The 21,802-nt window shown below is 35.2% G+C and overlaps 1 protein-coding gene across 2 annotated transcripts in view; it reads right to left on the bottom strand.

The window, feature by feature from the left end:
- LOC143201923 (uncharacterized) overlaps positions 1 to 21,802 on the bottom strand; it is a 33,416-nt gene that overhangs the window by 5,229 nt on the left and 6,385 nt on the right. For both annotated transcript variants that reach the window (XM_076413124.1, XM_076413125.1), the window contains exons 3-8: positions 13,528 to 21,148; positions 9,528 to 9,683; positions 9,327 to 9,476; positions 9,087 to 9,218; positions 3,699 to 4,390; positions 580 to 777 (exon numbers count right to left, since the gene is read on the bottom strand). In XM_076413124.1, coding sequence (XP_076269239.1) covers positions 580 to 777; positions 3,699 to 4,390; positions 9,087 to 9,218; positions 9,327 to 9,476; positions 9,528 to 9,683; positions 13,528 to 21,148 — 8,949 coding nt within the window. The remainder of the gene's footprint in view (positions 1 to 579; positions 778 to 3,698; positions 4,391 to 9,086; positions 9,219 to 9,326; positions 9,477 to 9,527; positions 9,684 to 13,527; positions 21,149 to 21,802) is intronic.

Raw genomic sequence — 21,802 nt, 5'->3', positions numbered from 1 at the left:
TATTTACCAATGCTTATCGGTACGCAAACAATGAAGAACTGCACGATGACCTCGAAGTCAAATGATTTTATGAAGTTATCCAAATATTGCCAAGTCACAGCAATGTGGAGGCAATACAGGTACTTGGTAACGCGCAGGAAATCAGAAGATTGAAGCGAGTCAAACCATACGCACTTATATAATATATAAATGTTACTCTTACTTTAAGCTTAAGTAGACTAATTTAATTTTAAATTGGGATGTATATATTGACGTATTTATTCTGCATTTGTCTTGCTTGTATATTGATGCAAGTATTGATACTATTCCACATTGGACCACTTTAATCTATTTTATTTCACTTCAAAGTTCATCTCTAACAAAAACATTCTTCAATAGAAACTACTAAGATCGCCTCAGTATCTAATTTAAGATACTTCTGATAAATACGTGATCTATCCAGCTTTTGTAAGAGTGAACTTATTGCCAATTAATTCTTAATATTGAATAAATAATATAGATAATAAGCCCCCCCCTGTGATGATATAATTTTTAATTTTGTAATTGCTAATGAATCATGTATAATTAAAACATTAGTACCTGAAGACCATATTTAGCAGCTTTCGCTAACAGATCTTCTAATGAGTCTCCGCAAGGACACAGTTTTTTTCGATAGAATTTGATAGCCCTGTCTGACAAAGGAGCCGTTATGGGAATAACGTCTGGACCTAGTGATACCGTCTCAAATGTCGACATCGTCAACTTGTCGACTTTAGGCTTTGGTTCTTGAACGCTCTCCTAAAATTCAGAAAATGGTTCAACATATGGTAAAAAGGTAGCTTTGATAAAAAATTAAAATAAAAATAAATATCGAACTAATTTTATTTTTTCAATATTATTGTTTCAGTACAATACTTCTTTCACTTAAAACATCGATCTTGGTACAATAATATTGTTATAATAGAATATATGGTTTATTTACTGGGTAATGACACCTTCTATTTGTTTTGTGACTCAGATGAATGGACTTAGCTTATTCGAAGAATGGATATGTATGATATATAAAAGAGGGCTGTTAAATTTTCTAACCATAACGTCTCTCTGGGCTGTTTCAGGTAGTTTTTTAGTCAGTCGTTTATAGTAATTGAATCTATAAAGAACGTTTTGGTTAACCGCCGTGCTGTTGGTTGGCTGTGCTTTGAGACAAAAATGGCGTAAAGGAATAAATGGCAGTTGCGATGTTAATTTTAAATTGGCTGTTAATGTGACATCGTCAGCTTTAATCGCGTTAGTTTTTGACAGTAGAGAATAGAAGTAATTGTTTAGCCAGATTGAAAAGTTGATAAAATACTCTGGATATAAATATAGCGTTATTCGTTTAGTCACTCAAAAGTATCATCCTGGAGAGGGCGATTTCAGAAATACACACCAGTATCAGAATAGGCTTGCTCGTTTTTATTTCCTTGCCCTTACCGGGTAATGGTTCAAAAAGTCGAAGAAATTCTTACAAATCTCGAGACGGATTGATATATTTCAATTTTCCAGGTCGTTAAATCTCGTTTCCACGATCTAAACATTGACCATAAAATAATTATGAATAGTTTATATAATGGAGTACTAAAAGAAACTGTTCAATGAAAAATGCAATGGACCATCTATCCAAACCATCAAGTGTTCATTTATGAATCGCCAAGAAAACGAAAGAAATCTATTAATATTTGAAACGAATGATTACGGAAGATGCAAACACAATACATAACAGGATACGGTTAATGGGTGGTTTTGAAAGACGGCCATGAAAAACTCTTTCATAGGTATTTCTACAGTCGGAAAGTCAATTTTTTGATGAAATAAGGAAAACAGAATGAGCCATTGTATTTTCGAAGGCCTATAACTTAGGAGATATAAAATGGCGAATTGTTTCATAATCAGCATATGAAAGATACTTTAATTTGTGAAAACCAAACTTTCTATAGTATATAACTCGGAAACTATGAGATAATTCAAAGAGATTAGAAGTACTTTTCCTCAATTCATTATTTTGCATCTTTAATACATTGCCAAACAATAAATTGATATAGATTAAGTTTTTGCGGTAAGGACCCTAATTTACACGGTCGTTATTATTGATACAATATGTGTATAAAAACGATGGTTTTAATAACAAATAAAAATCAAAATCGAAGTGATTACAATATTATTTTGTTCAATAATATTCTGTCAATCCCGCAAGATTGGCATATAGCACTAAATGTTCCGATACATAAAAAGGGAATTAAAAGGGACTGTAATGATTGTAGAAATATTAGTCTGTTGCGTTAAAACAGTTATGAAGATATAACATATTAGCAAACTATAGAAAATCATTTAATATCGTAGATAGGTTGCTAACAGAATCGCAGAGCGAACTCCGAAAGGGAAGAAGTATACTAGCCCATTCATTTAGTATAAGACAAATAGTGGAAAACATTAATTACCCAAACAACAGATATACTTAGCATCTATTAATTTGGAAAAGGCAGTTTACAGAATAAGAAGAAGATCAGTAATAAAATTATAAGAATAATTCAGAACATATACAGGATAAAAAACCAATTTTCCTAATTATACCAAATTGTTACACAATACATTGCAATGTATTACACGATAACAAAAATATTCAAAACTCAAGCAGGACTAAGAGAAGGTGGTTTAACACAAGTTTAAGTCTAACCCTGTTTATAATATTAATGAATAAAGAAACGTCAAATAGATAAAACAGGGTTACATGGGGTATAAAAATATATAAAAATAAAAATGCCCATAAGGAGCTTTTGCAGATGATACAGTAACAACAACTGATACGCCAGAACATTTACACAAAATCATAAACAGATGGAATATGATGCTAAGATAATATGGAATAAAAATGAATAAAGTCATGGTGATCGGAGAGTTGGAAGTATAAATATTGAAATTGATGGTGGAAGAATAGGGTAAGCAATTTTGAGTATAAAAATCGAAAGTAATGGAAGCCAGGAGATGGAAATTAATGCCAGAATTGGAAAAATCATGAATATATATTTATGGAAAATTCATTAATAAAAATGAGATATCAAGCAAAAGTAAAAAGGGCACAAATCCCATTTACAGACCAATTCTAACATTCGGTTACTGTGATCGGGGTTAAGACGTGGGACAAAGTTAAGGCAAAGATGAATAGCATGAAAAGTAAAGAAATAAGAAAGGAGCTCAATATTGAATTCGTCGAAGAGTACATAGAACTTGGCTGGTTGGGACATAGGATTGGTAAAGAGAGTATGGGAAACAGGGATGGGGAGGAGAAAAATCGGAGGGCGTTTTAAGAGAACTTGTATTGAACGCAACAGAAAATGCTTCAGAGTAGAGGAAAAAAGAAGACTGAGCAGAGACAGAAAAAATGTAAATAATGTATACATGGAAAAACGGAATAGACAATTGACATAATAGAGTGGTTTTTGATTATTCATTATTTTCAAGGTGATATATTCTTCAATACTAATATTGGAACAGTGATATTGACTGTGTAAGGAGGGTTTTGTTTCAATAATCGATTAATTTCAATGATAGCATTGTTTTAGGCTTATCAAAATGATTACCCAGAATTTATAGGTTATAAGAATCACTCTAATATTCCCATAATATTCCCCAAAAAGTTGTTAAACATTGGTAACGTTATTTAGTATATTACCACTAACTACCTCTGTGATCGAGTCTAATTTGCTCTTCAACATTCTGACTCCAGCTTCCAGTTCCCTGCTTTTTCGTTTTTCTTTCTCCATTGCCATCTTCAGTATAACGCTTTCTTTCCTCATCTTGTCGCCTTCTGCCTGAGCTCGTTCCTTTTCCTTGACGCTGTCCTCTTTTTCCTTGATCGTTTGAGCTAGTTGATCGCTGAGTCGTCGTTTGTCTTCTTCTAACGCCAACGACGTCATTTTTTCCTTAACTACCGCCTCTTCCAGGATCGATGACTTCGATTTCAGTTGGCTGTGTTTCTTTTCCAGTTCTTTGCTGATGCTACGCTCCTTCATAATAACCTTTTCCACCTCACCCACTTTATCCTTTATATCAACGCTCTTACGCTTCTGGTGATCTAAGAGATTTAACATTTTCTCGCGCTCTTTTATGACCGCTTCCAGTTCGGCTCGAAGATTATCTATGGCTTTGCGTAGAGCGGCCACTTCTTCGTCATGTTTGCGGTTTAGGTCATCGATGTAATCGCCGTGGGCTTTTTGTAGTTTATCGATGTTTTCCTCATTTTTATTTAGCATATTCTTCGCATCTCTGTCGAATTGTTTCTTCATCGAAGCTATGGTCTCCTGGCATTCTTTCTTTTGTTTGGCCAACTCGGCTTCTAATTTTGATATTTCTTCTTGATAATTGGAACCATCACCTTGAGGTATAGAGAATAGATTATTAAAAAAAAGTCACAATAATTACCTTAAGAGAGTCAGTGATATGTAGTTAATGAAATTATCTGATACAATCTATTTTAAAATAGTGGAGAAGGAAACTACAAAAAATAATATATCCTTTGATGAACGATAAAAGTTCAAATGTTATTTCAGTTAGGTTTCAGAAGATCCAAGCGAACCGTACCACACGAGCTTGTATAAAGTATACAAGTGTTACTACGAGTCTCGCAACTTAAGATCGGTTGGCATCCTAAATCCAGAAAGCAATCCACAAAGTTTCGGGCATAGCAAATCTGCTATCTTCTCTGATTTGCCCTTCTAGCAGAGTTTCCATCTCCATCCAATGCTTATTTTACAAGTTAATTCGGTCCTTACTCCTCTACGGATCTAATGTCTACTTCAAGATAGTTTCACCCAACCAGGTGAAACGGCTTCAAGTTTTCCAAGATAAGCTCCTCAGGAGAATGTTAAAGTTCCATGGTTTGTCAGAAATAATCAAATTCATAAGGAAACTGACACTCCAGAAATCAAGCACTTTATATCTCAATCATTACAGAAACAGCAACTCAGCTCAAGTTCTTCTGAAAATCTTTTTCGCGCTTGTTCGCGAACTGGTCGATATGCTGCGAGCTTATCACCGCGTCACCGCTAACCTCTCCCTTTTCCAGGTTGAAACGACCTCATCCGTCGCATCGAATTATTTTTGTTATATTTTAGAGCCTCCTTTTTACCAAACTAGAATCTAGATTTATCTGGACTGGATCCATTACTTAACGTGGGCTCCACATCAATATATTTACTATTAAATCTACCGACTAGCGAGTTACTAACTTAGATATCATCCCAGCAGACATATGGTTTTATGTAGTCTGATTACTAGCCTGACTGAGATTATTTTCCTTGTTGGATTTTGAGCTCTTGCCTTTTAGATACAACTATAAACAAACACAAAAATAAATTTACTACCAGCAGGATTCGAACGCGCAACTATTGTAATAGTACAAACAACTACAACCATAAGCAGCTACTGTACAAATAACCATAAGCAGCTACACTGCGCCAATTAAGCTGATATAAGATATATACAACGAACATGTTTAAGCTTTTAATTTTTGAAAAAATGTACTATAAAATTTACACCAAACGAAAAATACATTTGTTTACAAAGAAAATATATTTGAATTAGAATAGTTTGATGTGAAGAACATTTTTTTTCTATAACTAGCGTTATCGCAAAAAAATTAAATTTGTCCTTATTTTTAAAGCATTATTCGTCATTATCCTAATGTCGATGCTTATAGAGAATGTCTACTTCTCAATCTATAGGCTCTTGTAGGTGTCGTAGAAATTATGGAGAATATTCTTCACTAAATTTTTCACAACTGACTATCGGCTGTAACTGTTTTGGCCTTAGACAATGTCAGTATCCTATTTTTCAGAACGCTTTCTATGATCCTGATCCATGTCTTTTTCGGAGTTGTTCGCTGCGTCTTCCGCACAAAAGATAATTTCGATTTTGGTCCCAAGTATGGGAATTCATTCACTTTTCATTCGGCAGAAATGTCTAAATCGTTGTAATATTCGTCTCTGAAATTGTTCTTCAACTGTGCACTCTCTCTTTTCCACTCGCTATTTATCTATTTATCTTATATAAGTAAAATCTCCTATACATTGACTTATTACTTCGGTAGTAGATGCCACTTTCTTCTTTTATATTAGTGATATACTTCAATTCGTACACTTACTCTAACGGAACTCACTTTACACTTATTTCTTGCAGTGCATTTCTTGCACTATTATATAAATTCCCAGGACTTGGTCTTGAGTCTGCAAACGTGTTTTCTTCTTTGACTGTAGGGATTTCTGGATCTTTACGCAGATTTTCATTAAGTACACATAAAGGTACATATCAAAAGATATTGGTTTTTTTTCGCCCAAGAAGCCAATATGAATGTCGATTGTGTATTTTCAATTCAAATCTCTTTTCAACACACTTTTTCTATTTTAATTTGACATCTAATGTCATAGCTACATTTTTGGCACTATTTTCATATAGTATATATGTCCTTTAATTTCAAGAGCAGTGTGTTGTAGTCGTTTGTTGGTAAAGTTGGGAGAAATGGATTTGAGATCCTTTAGTTATATTTGCTGTTGTTTGGTATATTCTATTATTTTATCGTTAGCTGTTTCATGTTTATTTTTAAAAGTTACTTGGTACTTAGTTTCTACAAGTGTTTCATTCGATTTAGAATATTTATCCTTTTGATTGGTAATTAGTTAATATTTCTACATATCGCTTTAGCATTATTTTGTTTAGTTAATAATTCGAACCTTCGTTCGTAACAAACTTCATTGAAGCATTCTGCTACGCCGAGGAAAGGTACAGAGCACATTTGTATTTTTTCCAATGTACGTTCCATAATGCTTTTTTCGCGTTATTCTATGAATCATATCGATTGCCGAATGTTTTTGTTTGAGCCCATAAGGGTAGTCTATGCTTAGGTAACTCTATTGGCTTTATTCTGTTAAGAGTTTCAAGATGATTTCGTCTACATGCAGCGCCTATTTTTCATAAAAATCTCGAGATAGATTGATATATTGAATAGTTTACATAATGGAGTACTAAAACAAACTGAACTGAACAGTGAAAAATGTAATGGATCATCTATCCAAACCATCAAGTGTTCATTTATGAATCGCTAAGGAAACAAAAAGAAATCTATCAATATTTGAAACGAATAATTACGGAAGATGCCAAGTGGATCATATAGGACAATATATTACAATACATAACAGGATACAGTTGATGGGTGGTTTTGAAAGTCGGTTATGAAAAACTTTTTCCTAGGTATTTCTATAGTCAGAATGTCATTTTTTGACGAAATAAGGAAAATAGAATGAGCCATTTTATTTTCGAAGTCCTATAACTTGGAAACTACAGAAGATAATTCAAAATGGCGAATGGTTTCATAATTAGCATATCAAAGAGACTCTAGTTTGTGATTATGAACGAAATCCGTTCTTCAGAATGTCAATTTTAGCTTTTGCCGAAATGTGGAAAACGCAATGGGCCGTTAAAAAAACATATAATTCGGAAACTATGAGATAATTCAAAAAGATCTTTTAGAATTACTTTTCCTCAATTCATCATTTTGCATCTTTAATACACTTCCAAACAATAAATTGATATAGATTAAGTTTTTGCAGTAAGGACCCTAAGTTACACGGTCGTTATTATTGATACAATATGTTGGTTTTAAGAAACGATGGTTTTAATAATAAATAAAAATCAGAGTCGCAGTGATTACAATATGATTTTTTTCAATAATATAATAGATAAGATCCAATAAGTGTCAATTCTTTCATTCTGTTAATAGTTTCAAGATGACTTCGTCTATATGCAGTTCCTATTTTTCATCATATCCAAACATTTTGTACTGCGTATAAAAATGAAACAGTGAATTCTCATTTTGTCCATCTTAGGAACTTCTATATAACTGAACATTTTTTATAAAGATTACTTCATAGCCCTGTGTGACATTTTACCACACTTGTACTATGTAATGATATTGCCACTTTATAGTAATACAAATCTCAGATGGGATATTTTTTTAGTGTGTCCCTTCTTTATTATTTATTCCTTTTTAAGTTTTTAGTTTTTATTTTATTATTTAGTGTAATTTTGCGCGTTATTGGGTGTTCAATAAAATAAGACGGCGTGTTTATGTTAGATCGAAAGATGTGATGTCTAGTTTTATAGAATCTTGTAGGTATTATTGCTTATATTCTTGGTTCAATAAGTCGAGAATTATTTTCGTAAAATAAAATAATCATAAAGCAATACAAACGTTTTTGTTTAAAACCTGTCTGTCCATTGCATAACTGGCAGGTAATAGGTAGGATTCAAGAGATATAAGGCTCTCCTCTTTTGAATTCATTCATTTAATCGGAATCAACTTACTTATCAAGAAAATAGGACATCCAACTTCAAGGATTAGCAGTTGTTCGAGGCATTCCTCGGTATTATTGTACTGAAGTTTAGGCAAATGTATAGCAGTTGAAGATGTAATGTCACAAAGATGGATTGAAGGTACTCAAAGAGCATAGCCATAAACTATTACAATTAGGAAACATCAGTGTATACAGCGACCAAAGGAATATGACAATAGTTCAGCTGTTTAGCCGGGCAATATTTGAATTTGGAGTTACCAAAACTTGGGTCAATCATTCCATATAGTATATACCATGGAGATTTGTTTAAAAATAGTACTAGTCAGAAGACCATCAAAAACAGCGCAAAGAAATGGACGGAAGTAAGGATTTAGTCATTTCATTTCATTGTAGAACGGATATGCTGTTTCAATCGACTGATATGAACCTGGAAGTTAAAAAAGACAGTAAATTTAATTTCAGTGGAAAAACGTGATTATTGAGATCTCTAGATATAGTAACTCTGGCCCTCCCTGTTAAATAAGTCACCAGTTCTTTTCATAAGATAAAATAATTTTGAAGTAAAATAAATTTTTTTGTTTTTAATTCCCACACATTTTATAACTTACATTCATGCAAAGGGACTTTGTCATAGAATCATAAAGGTTATTAATTACTAAACAACTCAGAACTGATGTTATAAAAACATTATTGCTACTTACGATGTAGTAATATACAAATTACCTTCCTGTCTCGCCTGATCTGCAGGCACTTGGAGTTTCTTCGGTTGCTCTTTGGCCTCCGCTAATTGTTTCTTTAGATCAGCGTTTTCTTTTTCTAATTCATCGATTTTCTTTTTCAGTTTTGTAAGATCGGCTAATAAAAAAATGTACTTGAGATTTAAATACAAATAGTATAAAATTAGTGATTAGTTTTGTTCAAGAATGTGCATATTTAATGCAAATATTTTGAACACATTCTTACCTTCTGCTACAGGTTCTGCTTTAGATTTTTGTTTGTCATCTGGTTGTGTGGCTTTTTCAGCTTCACCCTTCTGCTTTTCGGGTTGTTTCTTTAGTTTCGCATTTTCGGCTTCTAATTCTTCCAGCTTCTTTTTCATCTTGTCGATTTCAGCTGAAATGTTAAGGGTACAGTGGTCCGAAATACTAAATTATATTTACCAACCATCTGCTGTATCTTTATCTGGTTTCTTTTTGTCGGATTCGTCTTTAGGTTTAGTTGTGTCTTTTTTATCTTTTCCAATTTCTTCTAGTTGTTTTTTTAATTTAGCATTTTCTGCCTCCAGCTCCTCAATGCGTTTCTTTAGTTTCGGGATTTCTTCTAGAATTTTAAGTTTCATGTTAGTACATCACTATTTATTGTGTTACCAACTACATTTATGTTACCATTTCGATCAGCGAAATGTATTCTTGGAAGTGCGCAGTATTGATGTAAACAACTCTTAAATAATCTCATCTAACTGTTAAATTCGATATTTTTGACATTTCCTTTCGTTTACAAAAATCAGATGTCCATTTAGTATGATTTATCATAAAGTCCTCAAAATTGTGTTTTCGACGTTCCTTACTTTTGACGTTTAACTTGAAGAAATCTGTTACCGAAATCCATCAAACACATTTAGAAAGTTATGGTGATGATGATTCATCATATCTCAATTATCATTTTTGTTTTCAAGGATTTAGAAGTGGTGATTTTGATTTCAATGACAAAAAATGGTATGGAGGACCAAAAAGTTGAATTTCAACAGAGTGAATTTTAATACTTATTATTTCTGATGTCTACTAGGTAAATTGAACGGCGTATTGGAGTAAAATCCTCTTGTATCTTAGGCCACGCGTTGTGACGGATTCACTGTTGCACGTCGAATGAGAGTTGTAACGCACAAAGTTGTTCAGCTTCGAAATATCGATGAAGCGCAAAAATGGATCGATGAGGTAGGAAGGTTATAGAAAAAGTAATTGATTGGATATATTTGGAATAATATATAATGTATCAATTTTTCTCCAAAAATGCCCTTTTAAAGTGGAAATGGACAAAATATTTAATATATATTTATTTAAATATATATTGTACATCTATATCAGATATAGATACCTCCTGATTCATATTAAAATTCAGCAGGCAGAGAATAAAAATACCTTATAAAATTAATATTAGTTAAATTTACAACTCGTATCATTAGAATATAGCAAAAAATTTACTTTTATACCTTCTCTGTTCTGCGTTATGGTAATCTGTTTCAAAACAATAATCTTATTTTCGTATTTTTATTGAGAAAGCTTTAGTCTGTGGACTCAGCTTTCATCCCTTTAGATGAATCTGTAGCTGAGACTGGGGATCTCGTATCTTTTGTGTGGTATATCCAGATTAGCTTGATGATGGATTTGTATACCTTCCAACGAATATAATAACCCAATTTTTACTATTTGCTGATTTACGTAATGCTTTTTAATAATAAAATCTTTTAGGTGATTCATTTATATATATTATGATATTCATATATTACTGAACATGATCGAGAAGAATACTGAGTTATAATTGCTATGTTCGTGGCCTATTAGAAATAATAGGTTAATTGAAAAGTCTCCGGCCTGACACATAGATAGCGTTACTATAATTAAATCCATAAGTTAAGTTAGCCTTAACCGTCAAAAAATGCGTGTATAAATTTGACAGCTGTCGCATCATTAGTTTGTGAATTATAGCATTTTGAGAGAAGCAACTTATTGTGAAAAAATGGATAAAATGAATTTCGCGTGTTGTACAAATATTGCTTTTTGAAGTGAAAAAATACAGTTGAAGCGAAAATTTGGCTTGATGCCGAGTTTCCGGGACTGCTCCAGGAAAATAAGCCATCAAGGATTGGTATGCTAAGTTTAGACGTGGTGAAATGAGCACCGAAAACGGTGAACGGAGTGGACGCCCAAAAGAGGTTGTTACCGACGAAAATATTTAAAAAATCCACACAATGATTTTGAATGCCCGTAAATTGAAATTAAATGAAATAGCAGACACTCTAAAGATATCAACTGAATGTGTACATCATATCATTCACGAATATTTGGGCATGAGAAACTTATGTGCAAAGTAGGTGACGCGCGAGCTCACTTTTGACCAAAAACAACGACGAGTTGATGATTCGGATATGTGAGAATGGATGAAACATGGCTCCATCATTTCACTCCGAAGTTCAATCGACAGTCATCCGAGTGGACTGCACACGATGAATAACTCCAAAGAGCGGGAAAACGCAACAGTCGGCTGGCAATGTTATGACTTTGATTATTTTGATAAATTTTAATATTAAAATTAATCGCTGTGTAATATATAATGTTACTTTGCTTGGAAATGTCGAAAACACTAAATAGTCAGGGTCACAATCTGATTGCGCCTTTAATAAGTTATTTCGAAAAGGAACGAGATAATGGATGCCCTGTAAATTTGCCTGTAAATTTTGTGAGAGAGGTAAATATTGATGATATTAAGTATTATAAGTTGCTGCAATTTTATTGGAAATGTTTTTTAGCCTGTTGCTGCTGCACTGAATATTAGGGTGACTACTGTGAGTAACATCGCTTACAAAATAAAGAACAATATGTTAGATTTAACCAAGAAAACCTGTCCACATACGAAGTGTGTGACGAATCTTGACCATCTTGATATTAGCTCCATTTGAGATCAAATATACGAAATGCATAAGAACACTGAGTACACAAACTATTTTATCCATATAAACATAATTTAATAAAATTATTTCGGATAAAATTGTTAGTCTGAAATGCATACGACGAAAAGAATCAGCGACATGCCGCTTTTTGACGGATGTAAGACATCCCTTCATACACTCTTACGGGGCATAGGATTTAAATGGTGTAAAGATTACCCTGGAAGTGGTCTAATGGAACATTCAGATATTGCCTTAAAAAGAATTCAATTTCTAAAGACGCACAATACAGTCAAGGAAGATAAATTATTTGATTTTGTGTATCATAATGAAACTTGGATATTTCAAAATTGTTCATTGGGGCACTCTTGGCAAGACAGTAACAAAAAAGTGTAAAAACAACAAAAATTGATATAAACAGGTAAAAGTTACAATATGATTTGGTTAGGTTTTGTTGGTCATAATATGTATTAATGATTATTTGCAAATATATTGTTATTCTTGCGGGGAATAAGTATTGTTTTATTCTTGGTACAGAATTAGTGTTTTCCAAGAGCCACTACCAGGGAGAAATGAACTATAACACGTTTTTGTTATGGTTTGAAAATTAATTGTTAAAGAACCTGGAGGAACCATCTGTTATTATTATAGACAATGCACCAATATTATAGCACACTGGTGGAAAAAATCCCAACAATAGCACCAACAAAGGCTGTAATGAAGGAATGGCTTTCTAAACATGACTTAAGTTTTGAAGAGACTATGCTAAAAACTATTTCAAAATGTTGCTAGGTAAATATTACTAAAATGTTTCATTGCGTTTTTTTGCAATTTGCTTTATTAGAAATACGCCCGAAAAAAGATATACAATAGATCAGATGGCTGAACAATATGGTCACATAGTATTACGACTTCGTCTATCACTGTATATTCAGTCCAATCGAGTTCATATGGGGGGTAGCAAAGAATTATTATAATAGACATGCTGGTCGAGAATTCTGCTGCTGGATATTCCATCAAGAAATATTTTGATATGTAGAAGGAAGCATTGTCGATCATTACATATTCGGTTTGGAAAAGAGTTCAATGTAAATATAACAACTCTAACCTATAAACTATTATACCTGTGTTCTTAATTGTAATTTTAAGTCCTTCGATAATATGTGCATTAGATGTACTATAATGTTATAATAAACTATACATGTTTGGTAATATTTTTGTTTCATTATTTTATTTAAACTAGAATTTTGTTGTATGTCAAAGCCAAATAGAACTAAAACTCAGAGTTAATTCGGCAATATTGCGAGGTTTTGATGTCATCGAATTCTCGAAATCTAGATGACGTATATATCAAATAAGTTTGAATAGAATATATGTCAGTTCTGATGGTAATGATAGATCATAAATAAAAATATAAATATTTTGATGAAATTGTATCAGTATTTAGGGAAAATATTTTTGTGGGGTTTTAGTACCTTTCAGTAACTATAATTGTCTTACCATTCTCTTGTTTCATTTTTTTCAAATCGCCAGCTGCCTTGTTTGCTCCATCTAATTCTCCCTTCAAAGAGGCTATTTGACTCTCTAGATCTTGTATTTTTTGTTTCAGTTTGGAATTTTCCTGAGTTAGCGCGTCATTCGCTTTGGTAAGGGTTTGAAGTTTGTTATTGCATTTGTCAAATTTCGATTGCATTTTCGAACTAGCTTGCTTCATTTTCTCCAAGTTACCCTTCAACTCGGCATTTTCTTTTTCTTCCTGAGCCAAGGAAGCCTTGGCATCGTCCAAGTACTGTTTCAGTTTCACATTTTCCGCCTCAAGGTTGGCAACTTTCTGTTTCAGTCTTGTCATCTCGTCTTTTAATTTTGAGTCTTTGTCGGCTGCTTTTGGTGATGGTGGAGCTTTTTCTTCCGTGCTTGCAAGTAGTTTTTTTAGCTTATCCACCTCGTCTTCGAGTTGCTTCTGTTTATCCTTTAGACCCTTATTTTCATCCTTTAGTTTATTTGATTCCCGTCCGGAAGTCTGAGCATCGTCCAGCTCTTTATTCCTCTTGGCCAAGTCCGTTTCCAGCTGAGCGATGCGTTGTTTTAAGGCAGCCTCGTCATCTTTCATTTTGTTTAAATCGGCGGCGGTTTTGTTTTTCGCGTTCTGCGCTTCGTTCAAACTGTTCTTCAAATTCTCCACTTCGGCCTTCAGTTTCTCGATTTGCTGCTTCAGTTTTGCGATATCGGCTTCCAGCTGTGGTACTTTTTGCGATTGTGCCTCGAGGTCCTTCTTGAGCTTCGCGTTCTCGTTTTCTAGCGTTTCGAGTTTTTGTTTCATTTTCGGATCTTCGGCGGGTCTTGCTGGGGACAGTGGTGGTGCAGGGGGAGGTTTCGATTTAACAGCGTCCAGTTCTTTCTGAACCTGAGCGAGTTTATTTTCAAGTTCCTTGATTTTTCCTTGTTGCGCTTTCCCGGATTCCGTTTCCTGTTGCAACTGCTTCTGGGTCGCCTCGACTTCTTTCTTTAATTGACCGTTTTCTTTTTCCAGTTGGGCAATGGTTTGCTTCAGGTTCTTTATCTCGTCTTCTAACTTCAACATGTCCTTGGTGCGGTTCTTGGAGTCGTTTAGAGCCGCTTCAAGTTCCTTCTTCAGTTTCGAGATGTCACTCTCCAGTTTAGGTATTTTCTCTTTGAGCTTTTCGTTATCAGATTTTAGTTCAGCGCTGCCCTGGCTTGTTGACTGGGCGTCCGCTAATGCTCTCTCTAGATCCTTTTTCAGTTTTCCGTTTTCCATTTCCAGTTGGGCTAGTTTCTGTTTCAACTTATTGTCATCGTCCTGTAACTTTGACAAATCGGTGGTTGCTTTCTTGGCTGCAGTTAGCGCACTATCCAGGTCACCCTTGAGGGCTTGGTTCTCTTTTTCAAGCTGTGCAATACGTTGTTTCAGTTTGTCATCGACTTCTTTGAGATCACCTACGCCAACGGTTTGTTTTTTGGTCTCAGCTACTGCACCCTCAACATCCCGTTTCAATCGCTTATTATCACCTTCCATTTTCAACAGTTCTTGTTTCAATTTATCACTGTCGTCCTTGGATTTGGCTGCCACACTTTCCAAACGTTTGATCTCCGCTAAGGCGACATCTAAGGCTTTTTTCAACTTCGCATTTTCGCTCTCCAATTTAGCCACTTTTTGCTTTAATATGTTCTCATTCTCTTTGACCTGTGCCAGCTGAGCTAAATCAGTTTCATACTTGGTGATTTGTCCTGAAATATTTGCTTTTTCTTTTGATAGTTTTTCGTTTTCAATTCCCAGTTTGGATAACTGTTCTTTTAGTTTGGCTTCATTTTCTTTAGCTGCGGCTAGCTCTTTTTCCACATTTTTCATAAGGTTTTGGTTATTTTCCAATTCTTTCTTCAGTTTAACATTGTCCCCGTCTAGCTGTTGTAATTTTTGTTTCAATCTATTGATATCGTCTTGGAGTTGAGATATTTCTTTGTTATCCTTCTTTATTTGATCTCGACAGTTCTCTAGTTCTTTTTTCAATTTATTTAGCTCATCGTTAATTTGCTGTTTGGAAGCCTTTTCTACTTCCTCAGCAGGCTTGGGTTCCATTTCCAGCATATTAATTTTTTGTTTGGTATTCGCAAGCTCTTTTCCAACCTGGTCTAATTTACTCTTGTATTTGACGTTATCATCGGTTAGTTCTTTGTTCTTTTCTTCTGCCTTTTTCAACTGACCGGCCAGTGAATCCAACTCATTTTTCAGTTTGGCGTTGTCTGTTTCCAGTTGAGCCAGCCGTTGTTTTAATTTTGCATTTTCATCTTTTAGTGCGGATGCTTCGGAATTTGCTTTATTCGCGCTATCTAAGGCATTAGCTAGGTTTTTCTTCAACTTGCCGTTCTCAGTTTCTAGTAAACCGATATTTTGCTTAAGTTTATTGCCCTCGCCATGAGCGTCGCCCATCTCGTTCGTAATTTTTTTCAAGTCATCTAAAGCTGAGCCCAGTTTGTTTTTCAGTGACGTGTTTTCACCTTCCAATTGTGCTATCTTGTCCTTGCACTTTTCTTCATTTTTCCTTGCTTGGTTTAGATCTTCTTTCGTCTTTTTCGCTTCCTCTATTGCCGCTTGTAACTCTTTCTTCAATTTTGAGTTTTCGTTTTCTAATTCTGCCAGTTTTTGCCTGAGTTTATCGTTGGCGACTTGAAGATCTTCTTTCTTTGTATCATCAGCTGCCCGTTTTAATTTTCCAGCTAAATCAGCGTTGTCTTGTTCTAAAGACTGGACTTTTTTCTTTAAATTATCTAGGTCCTTTTGCGCGTTTGCCGCTTCCGCTGCCTTTGCTCTTTCCTTTTCCAATTCTTTACGCAATTTTTCCAATTCTCTTTGTATCGCGTCGTGTTCTTGCTTCAGCTTCTTGTTTTCGTCTTGTAACGAGGCAACTACCTGGGATCCTCCTCGAGCTTGCTCAAGGTCTTTTTTAAGTTTTTCATTCTCTTCGTCACGTTTCGCGTTAGCGCCTTCTAGTTGGGATAATTTTTGTTTCAAGGCTAACATCTCTTTTTGCATATCTGAAACATCGGTTGCCGATCGTTTAGCTCCATTTAGTAAACTATCAATTTCATTCTTCAAACGTTTTATTTCATCTTCCAAACCCTTTATCGTCTGCTTGAGCTTTGCGTTTTCTCCTCCACTTTCCATCAGCTTATCAGTCATTTTACGAACGTCTCCTAAAGCTGCCTCAAGATCTTTTTTTAGTTTTCCATTTTCAGCTTCCAACTGGGCTAATTTCTTCTTAAGGTCGCCGTTTTCAGTCAATAGTTGTGTTGCTTTATCTTCGACTTTCTTAGTCTCACTCCGTGCTTGTTCCAGTGCCTTGGTCAGATCGGATACATTATTCTCTAATTGGGACACTTTTTTCTTTAATTTGTCGTTTTCGTCCCTTAATGCCGAATCACCAGAAGCACCAGCTCTCAAATTTTGTAGTTCTTGGTTTGTGTTATCCCTATCCTTCTTTAAATCATCTACCGCTTTCTTTAAAGCATCATTTTCAGCTTTAATTTTATTCGCCTCGCTCAGAGCTTTTTTCAAGTCGGCGCCCTCGTTATTTGCTTTCGTCAAATCATCTTTCAGAGCGGCATTCTCCTTTTGTAGTTGTGCAATTTGGCTTTTCAATTTTTCAAGTTCTGCATTGAGCATCGCTGTTGGATCACCGGTTTTTAATTTCTTCACTGCATCTTCAGCCGCTTCAGCTCGTCTCTGGGCATTCTCCAATTGTTTGGTCAATTCATCTAATTGAGCCTTCAGGTTGTCTGATGGTTTCGGCGCCTGTAACTTGGCTTTTTCCTCCATGGCCCGTTTTAGTTGGTTCTCTAAATCAGCTATAATTGATTGAAGCGCTTCCTTTTCCTTTTGTTCTTTCTCTGATGTTTCTGGTGTTACTGTAGGCTGTTTCAGTTTTGTCAAGAGGTCATTGACTTGCTGATTTTGTTTCTCCAACTGTTTTAACAGATTTTCTTTATCTTTTTTCAACGCTTCCATCGCTGATAAGTCGGGGAGAGATCTTTTAAGGTCTTCTAACTCTTTGTTGAGTTTCGCATTTTGATCTTGAAGATTCGACAGATCAGATTTAAGTTTATTGTTTTCGCTCTTCAACCTTTCCAATTCTTTGAGAAGCTCTTCGTTTTGGTTCTCCAAATTCTTGTTTGCTTGTGTCAATTTATCGTTTTCTGTTTGCAGTTTATTGGCCTTTGATTGTTCTTTTTCCAGGTCGTTTTCAAGTTTGGAGCTTCTTCTGGAAGTAGTGACGACGTTGCTCGTGAGCATTTTATCTAAGTCGTCTTTTTCCTTTTTCAATTTTTGGGTCTGATTTTCTAACTCTTGCATGTGCTGGAGTAGGTCGTTCTTCTCTTTCAATGCTTGCTTCAGTTCCTCTTGTAACTTACTCAAATCTAAGGTATCACCTCCCTTTTGTAAATCCTTAACTAATTTTGATAAGCGGTCGTTTTCTTCTTTGAGTGCTTCCATTTGCTTTTGAAGTTGTTCCTTCTCGTTCAAGGTATTGTTAAGTTTATTTTTTACTTCTTGAAGTTCTGCGGTTACATCAGGTTGATCTTTATGTACCTTTAGGGCATTTTCGAGTTGTTTTCTTAGATCTTGAATAGTTTTCTCAAGGTTGTCTTTTTCGTCCAGGCATTCGTCTAACATGTATTTTAAATTTGATGGATCAGTAATAATATCAGCAGTAGTTCCGCTTTTATCTTTCATATCCTTTGTCAAAGTATCAGGTAGAATTTTAGATTTCAGTTCGTCAATTTTCTTCATCAAATTATCACGATCCTTCTGACACTCACTTAATTGATTTTTGAGTTTATTGATTTCTTCGTTCATATCGTTAATATTTTTTGCTAATGCTCCATTTTGTTCGGTAAACTGATCGAGTTGAGTTTTTAGTTTTGCATATTCAGCCAAGTCTGGTAAGCCGGTGCCCTCACTAACCGAAGCGAGCTGTCGGCGCAGCTCCTCGATGATTTTTTCCAAATTTGCCTTATCTTTTAAACATTCATCCAATTTGTTTTTGAGTTCGTTTAGGGACCCCATACTCGGAAGTTCTTTTCGCATTTCGTCAATTATCTTTAGAAGGCTCTCTTTTTCTGCTAGAGCCTCGTCAAGTTTCTCTCTCAATTGATTGGCATCACCGGCTTGATTCAGTTGATTGCGCAGCTGCTCAATTGTCTTTAATAGCGATTCTTTTTCTTTTAGACATTTTTCGAGGTCGGATTTAATGACGGACAATAAATCTCCATCGGATGTTACGCGTTTAAGTTGGCTTATTTCAGCTAATAGACGTTCTTTTTCGTCTAAACAATTTTCGAGATCTCGCTTGAAATCTACGTCATCGTCGATTTGGCGAGCTGGAGTTTCGTCGGACTCATATTTACCCAGTTGTTGTTGCAAAGAATTATTTTTCGTCTCTAACTCGTGTGCCCTCTGTTGAGCTTTTTTCAATAATTCTGCAAGTTCTTCAAGTTCTTCTTTAGCAACGTTTTGAACTTCTTGCGAATGTCTGCGAAGGGCATCATTTTCTGCGCCTAATCTTTCGGCCGTTGTAGCTTTATCTTGTTGTCTTGATAAAGCCTCGTTAGCTCTACGAAGTTCTTCTTCGAGATCGGCGATTCTCGTCTTGTCTTCGACAGATCGTGCTGTATACATTTGATCATCTTCTGGTTCTTCCTCCATAGGCAACGCTAATCTCAAATCGTGATCTTTAAAAGATTTTTGGCACGTACAAGTAGTGGGATCCGTCTGTGCATACTTGTTTGTTAATACGGAAGGATTTTTTTTGGATTTTTTACAATTACAACCAGGACAACAGCGAATTATCACTTTTGGCTCCATTTCTTGCTGCTTCCTCTTCTTGCAGTTACACCCTGGACAGCACCTGTATGGTTTCTTTTGGTCCCAAACGAGATACTGTTGTTGTAATTCGAGAGCTATGCGTTCCACTGCTGATTTTGACTGTTGCAACATTTCTTTCACTTGATTGTCTGTGCCAGATTTATTGTCCATTGACCGCTTTTGAAGTTGGTCATTTTCCTGTTTGGCTTTGGTCAGTTCAGCTTGTAGACGAATAATTTCCCGGACATTTTGCTCACTTTCGTTCAGTGTATCAGACTTTTCTCGATCCAGAAGTACTTCGTGCATAGTATCTATGGCTCTATAATTATTTTCTAGTTTTTCGGTTAAACTTATGTTATTTGCCAGCGCTTCTTGTAGGTCGTTTTCCAGTTTTGAGCGAGCTTCCTGCAATTCAAACACCTTTGCTTCCAAATTCTTGTTTTGCATGCGTAAATTATTGGTTTCCTCGCTAAGATTATGGAAGGAGGTATCAACTTTTATTTTAATAGTTTCCATTTTTTCTTCAGACAAAGCTAACAGGCTCTCCTTCTTTTCCAGTTCTTCTTTCAGTGTGCTCATCACTTCTTTCATTTTAACTTTCTGCTCTTCTTTACCCTGTGCCAGACAATCTATATGACACACTAATCGTTTAATTTCTTCCTCCTGCTCTGTGATGCATTTTTCCAAATCTGCGTTTTCTATTTCCAAGATTTTCTTTTCGTGTTCGATATTTTGCGCTTTATCTAATTGCTCTTTAAGTCGATTGCATTCAGATTCTACTCCCACCAACTCCTCGTACTTGCGTTTGTATCGGTCTCGTTCTGCCTTGACTACGTCCAAGCCTTTCAGCTGCAAACACATGTGTTCGTAATCATCCTGCATTCGCACTAGTTCATCCAAGCTGGCCTGTAAACGATTTTTCTCGATTTCCATCACTTCCTGCTCTTTACACACTGACCTCAAGCTTTCTCTCTCGTGTTCCATACAAACAATCTTCGACTTCAAAGTATCCATTTCCGTTTTATGGTTGAGCATTTCGATTTCTGCTATAGCGCATTTGTGTCTCATGCTGTCCATCTCATCTTCGCCGGCCTGAAGATCCTTCTGTGCTAAGCGCAGTTGCCGTTCTAGTTCATCCACTCGCTCGGCTTTTAGTTTTAAAGACATCATATCCTCGTCTAGTCCTCTCATTTGTTCCACCCGCTTGGCTAATCGGTCGCGATCCTTTAGTACATCGTCAAGGAGTACGGACCGACGTTTAAACACTTCGATGTCCTCAGGAAGATCGTTGTAATCACTTAGTTGCCGTTCCAGGTACTCTATTCGTTTCTGAAGGGTATTCTTTTGTACCACAGCTTCGTCAAACGTTTGAAGTTTCTCTTTAAGTTCAGTGAATTGTTTCTCGTCTACACATCCAAGAGACTCCAGTTTGTCTTCAGATTTTTCGCATCGTCTTTGCAGTTCGGCATTCTCCTCTCTCAGGCGTGCGTTTTCTTGTTGGATAGAAGAGAGCTTGGTACAGTATTTCTTGAGGACCTCCACCTCTTTCTTGATCACTTTCGTTTCTTGGTCGGGGGAGAGGTTCGTGGATCTCATTTTCTTCACTTCGTCTTCGAGCTGCTTAATCTCGTCGTCGCGAGAACATGATGTGGACGTGTCGCTTTCTTTAAATGGTACGTAGCTTTCAATTTTTTCGGGAATGACGGAATCACCGAATGCCATACTGTCACCTTGGAGATTTTTCTGAAGAAGTAATTGTTTTGTAATTTTAACAGCGTATAAATGATACTTATTATGTGATAATATTTGAGGACTAAGTTGTAATTAGTGAGATCAGAAATATTGATAGAATTTTTAGAAACAGCTATAGCTTCAAAATACATTTGAACATAGATACATTTAGCGATTTCATTAATGGGTGTGTTCTGCAGAAAATAACGATAGCTTTTGTAAGCAAAATAGCTAGCGCTAAATATTGTTAAAAAATCTTGTTAATACAACGTCTATTTTAAATCATCCTTACACCCTATCTAAATATAAAAAATATGTTCATACAATATAACACTAATTTATGCTCATCAGGATCTATAGAAATAAAGTTTTCTTTAACAGGTTTAATTTACTCACCAAGAAGAGGCTGTTTGTTGGATAGTACATTTAAAACTCTAGTGTTCATGAAAGAAATTATTGCTTTATTAATTAATAGGCTGGGTTGGATTATTCTTTTTATATAACATAATACGTGACTATTCTGTAATTTTGTAATAACAGGTCACATGAAAAGCTCCCGGCCTACCATAACAAAACACATTTTTTTGGCAAAATTCGTTTTTTTTATTCAACATAATTCTCTTCAAGGGTGATACAGTGATTATAGTGATACTCCAACTTTGCGAT

Source organism: Rhynchophorus ferrugineus, unplaced genomic scaffold (genome assembly GCF_030347505.1).
Source record: "Rhynchophorus ferrugineus isolate W39M unplaced genomic scaffold, kcgeb_rfMv2 rfM9, whole genome shotgun sequence".
In the NCBI taxonomy this organism is placed as follows: Eukaryota; Metazoa; Arthropoda; class Insecta; order Coleoptera; family Curculionidae; genus Rhynchophorus; species Rhynchophorus ferrugineus.
The sequence above is the reverse complement of the archived record's forward strand: the minus strand, read 5'-3'. Positions and strand labels throughout refer to the sequence as shown.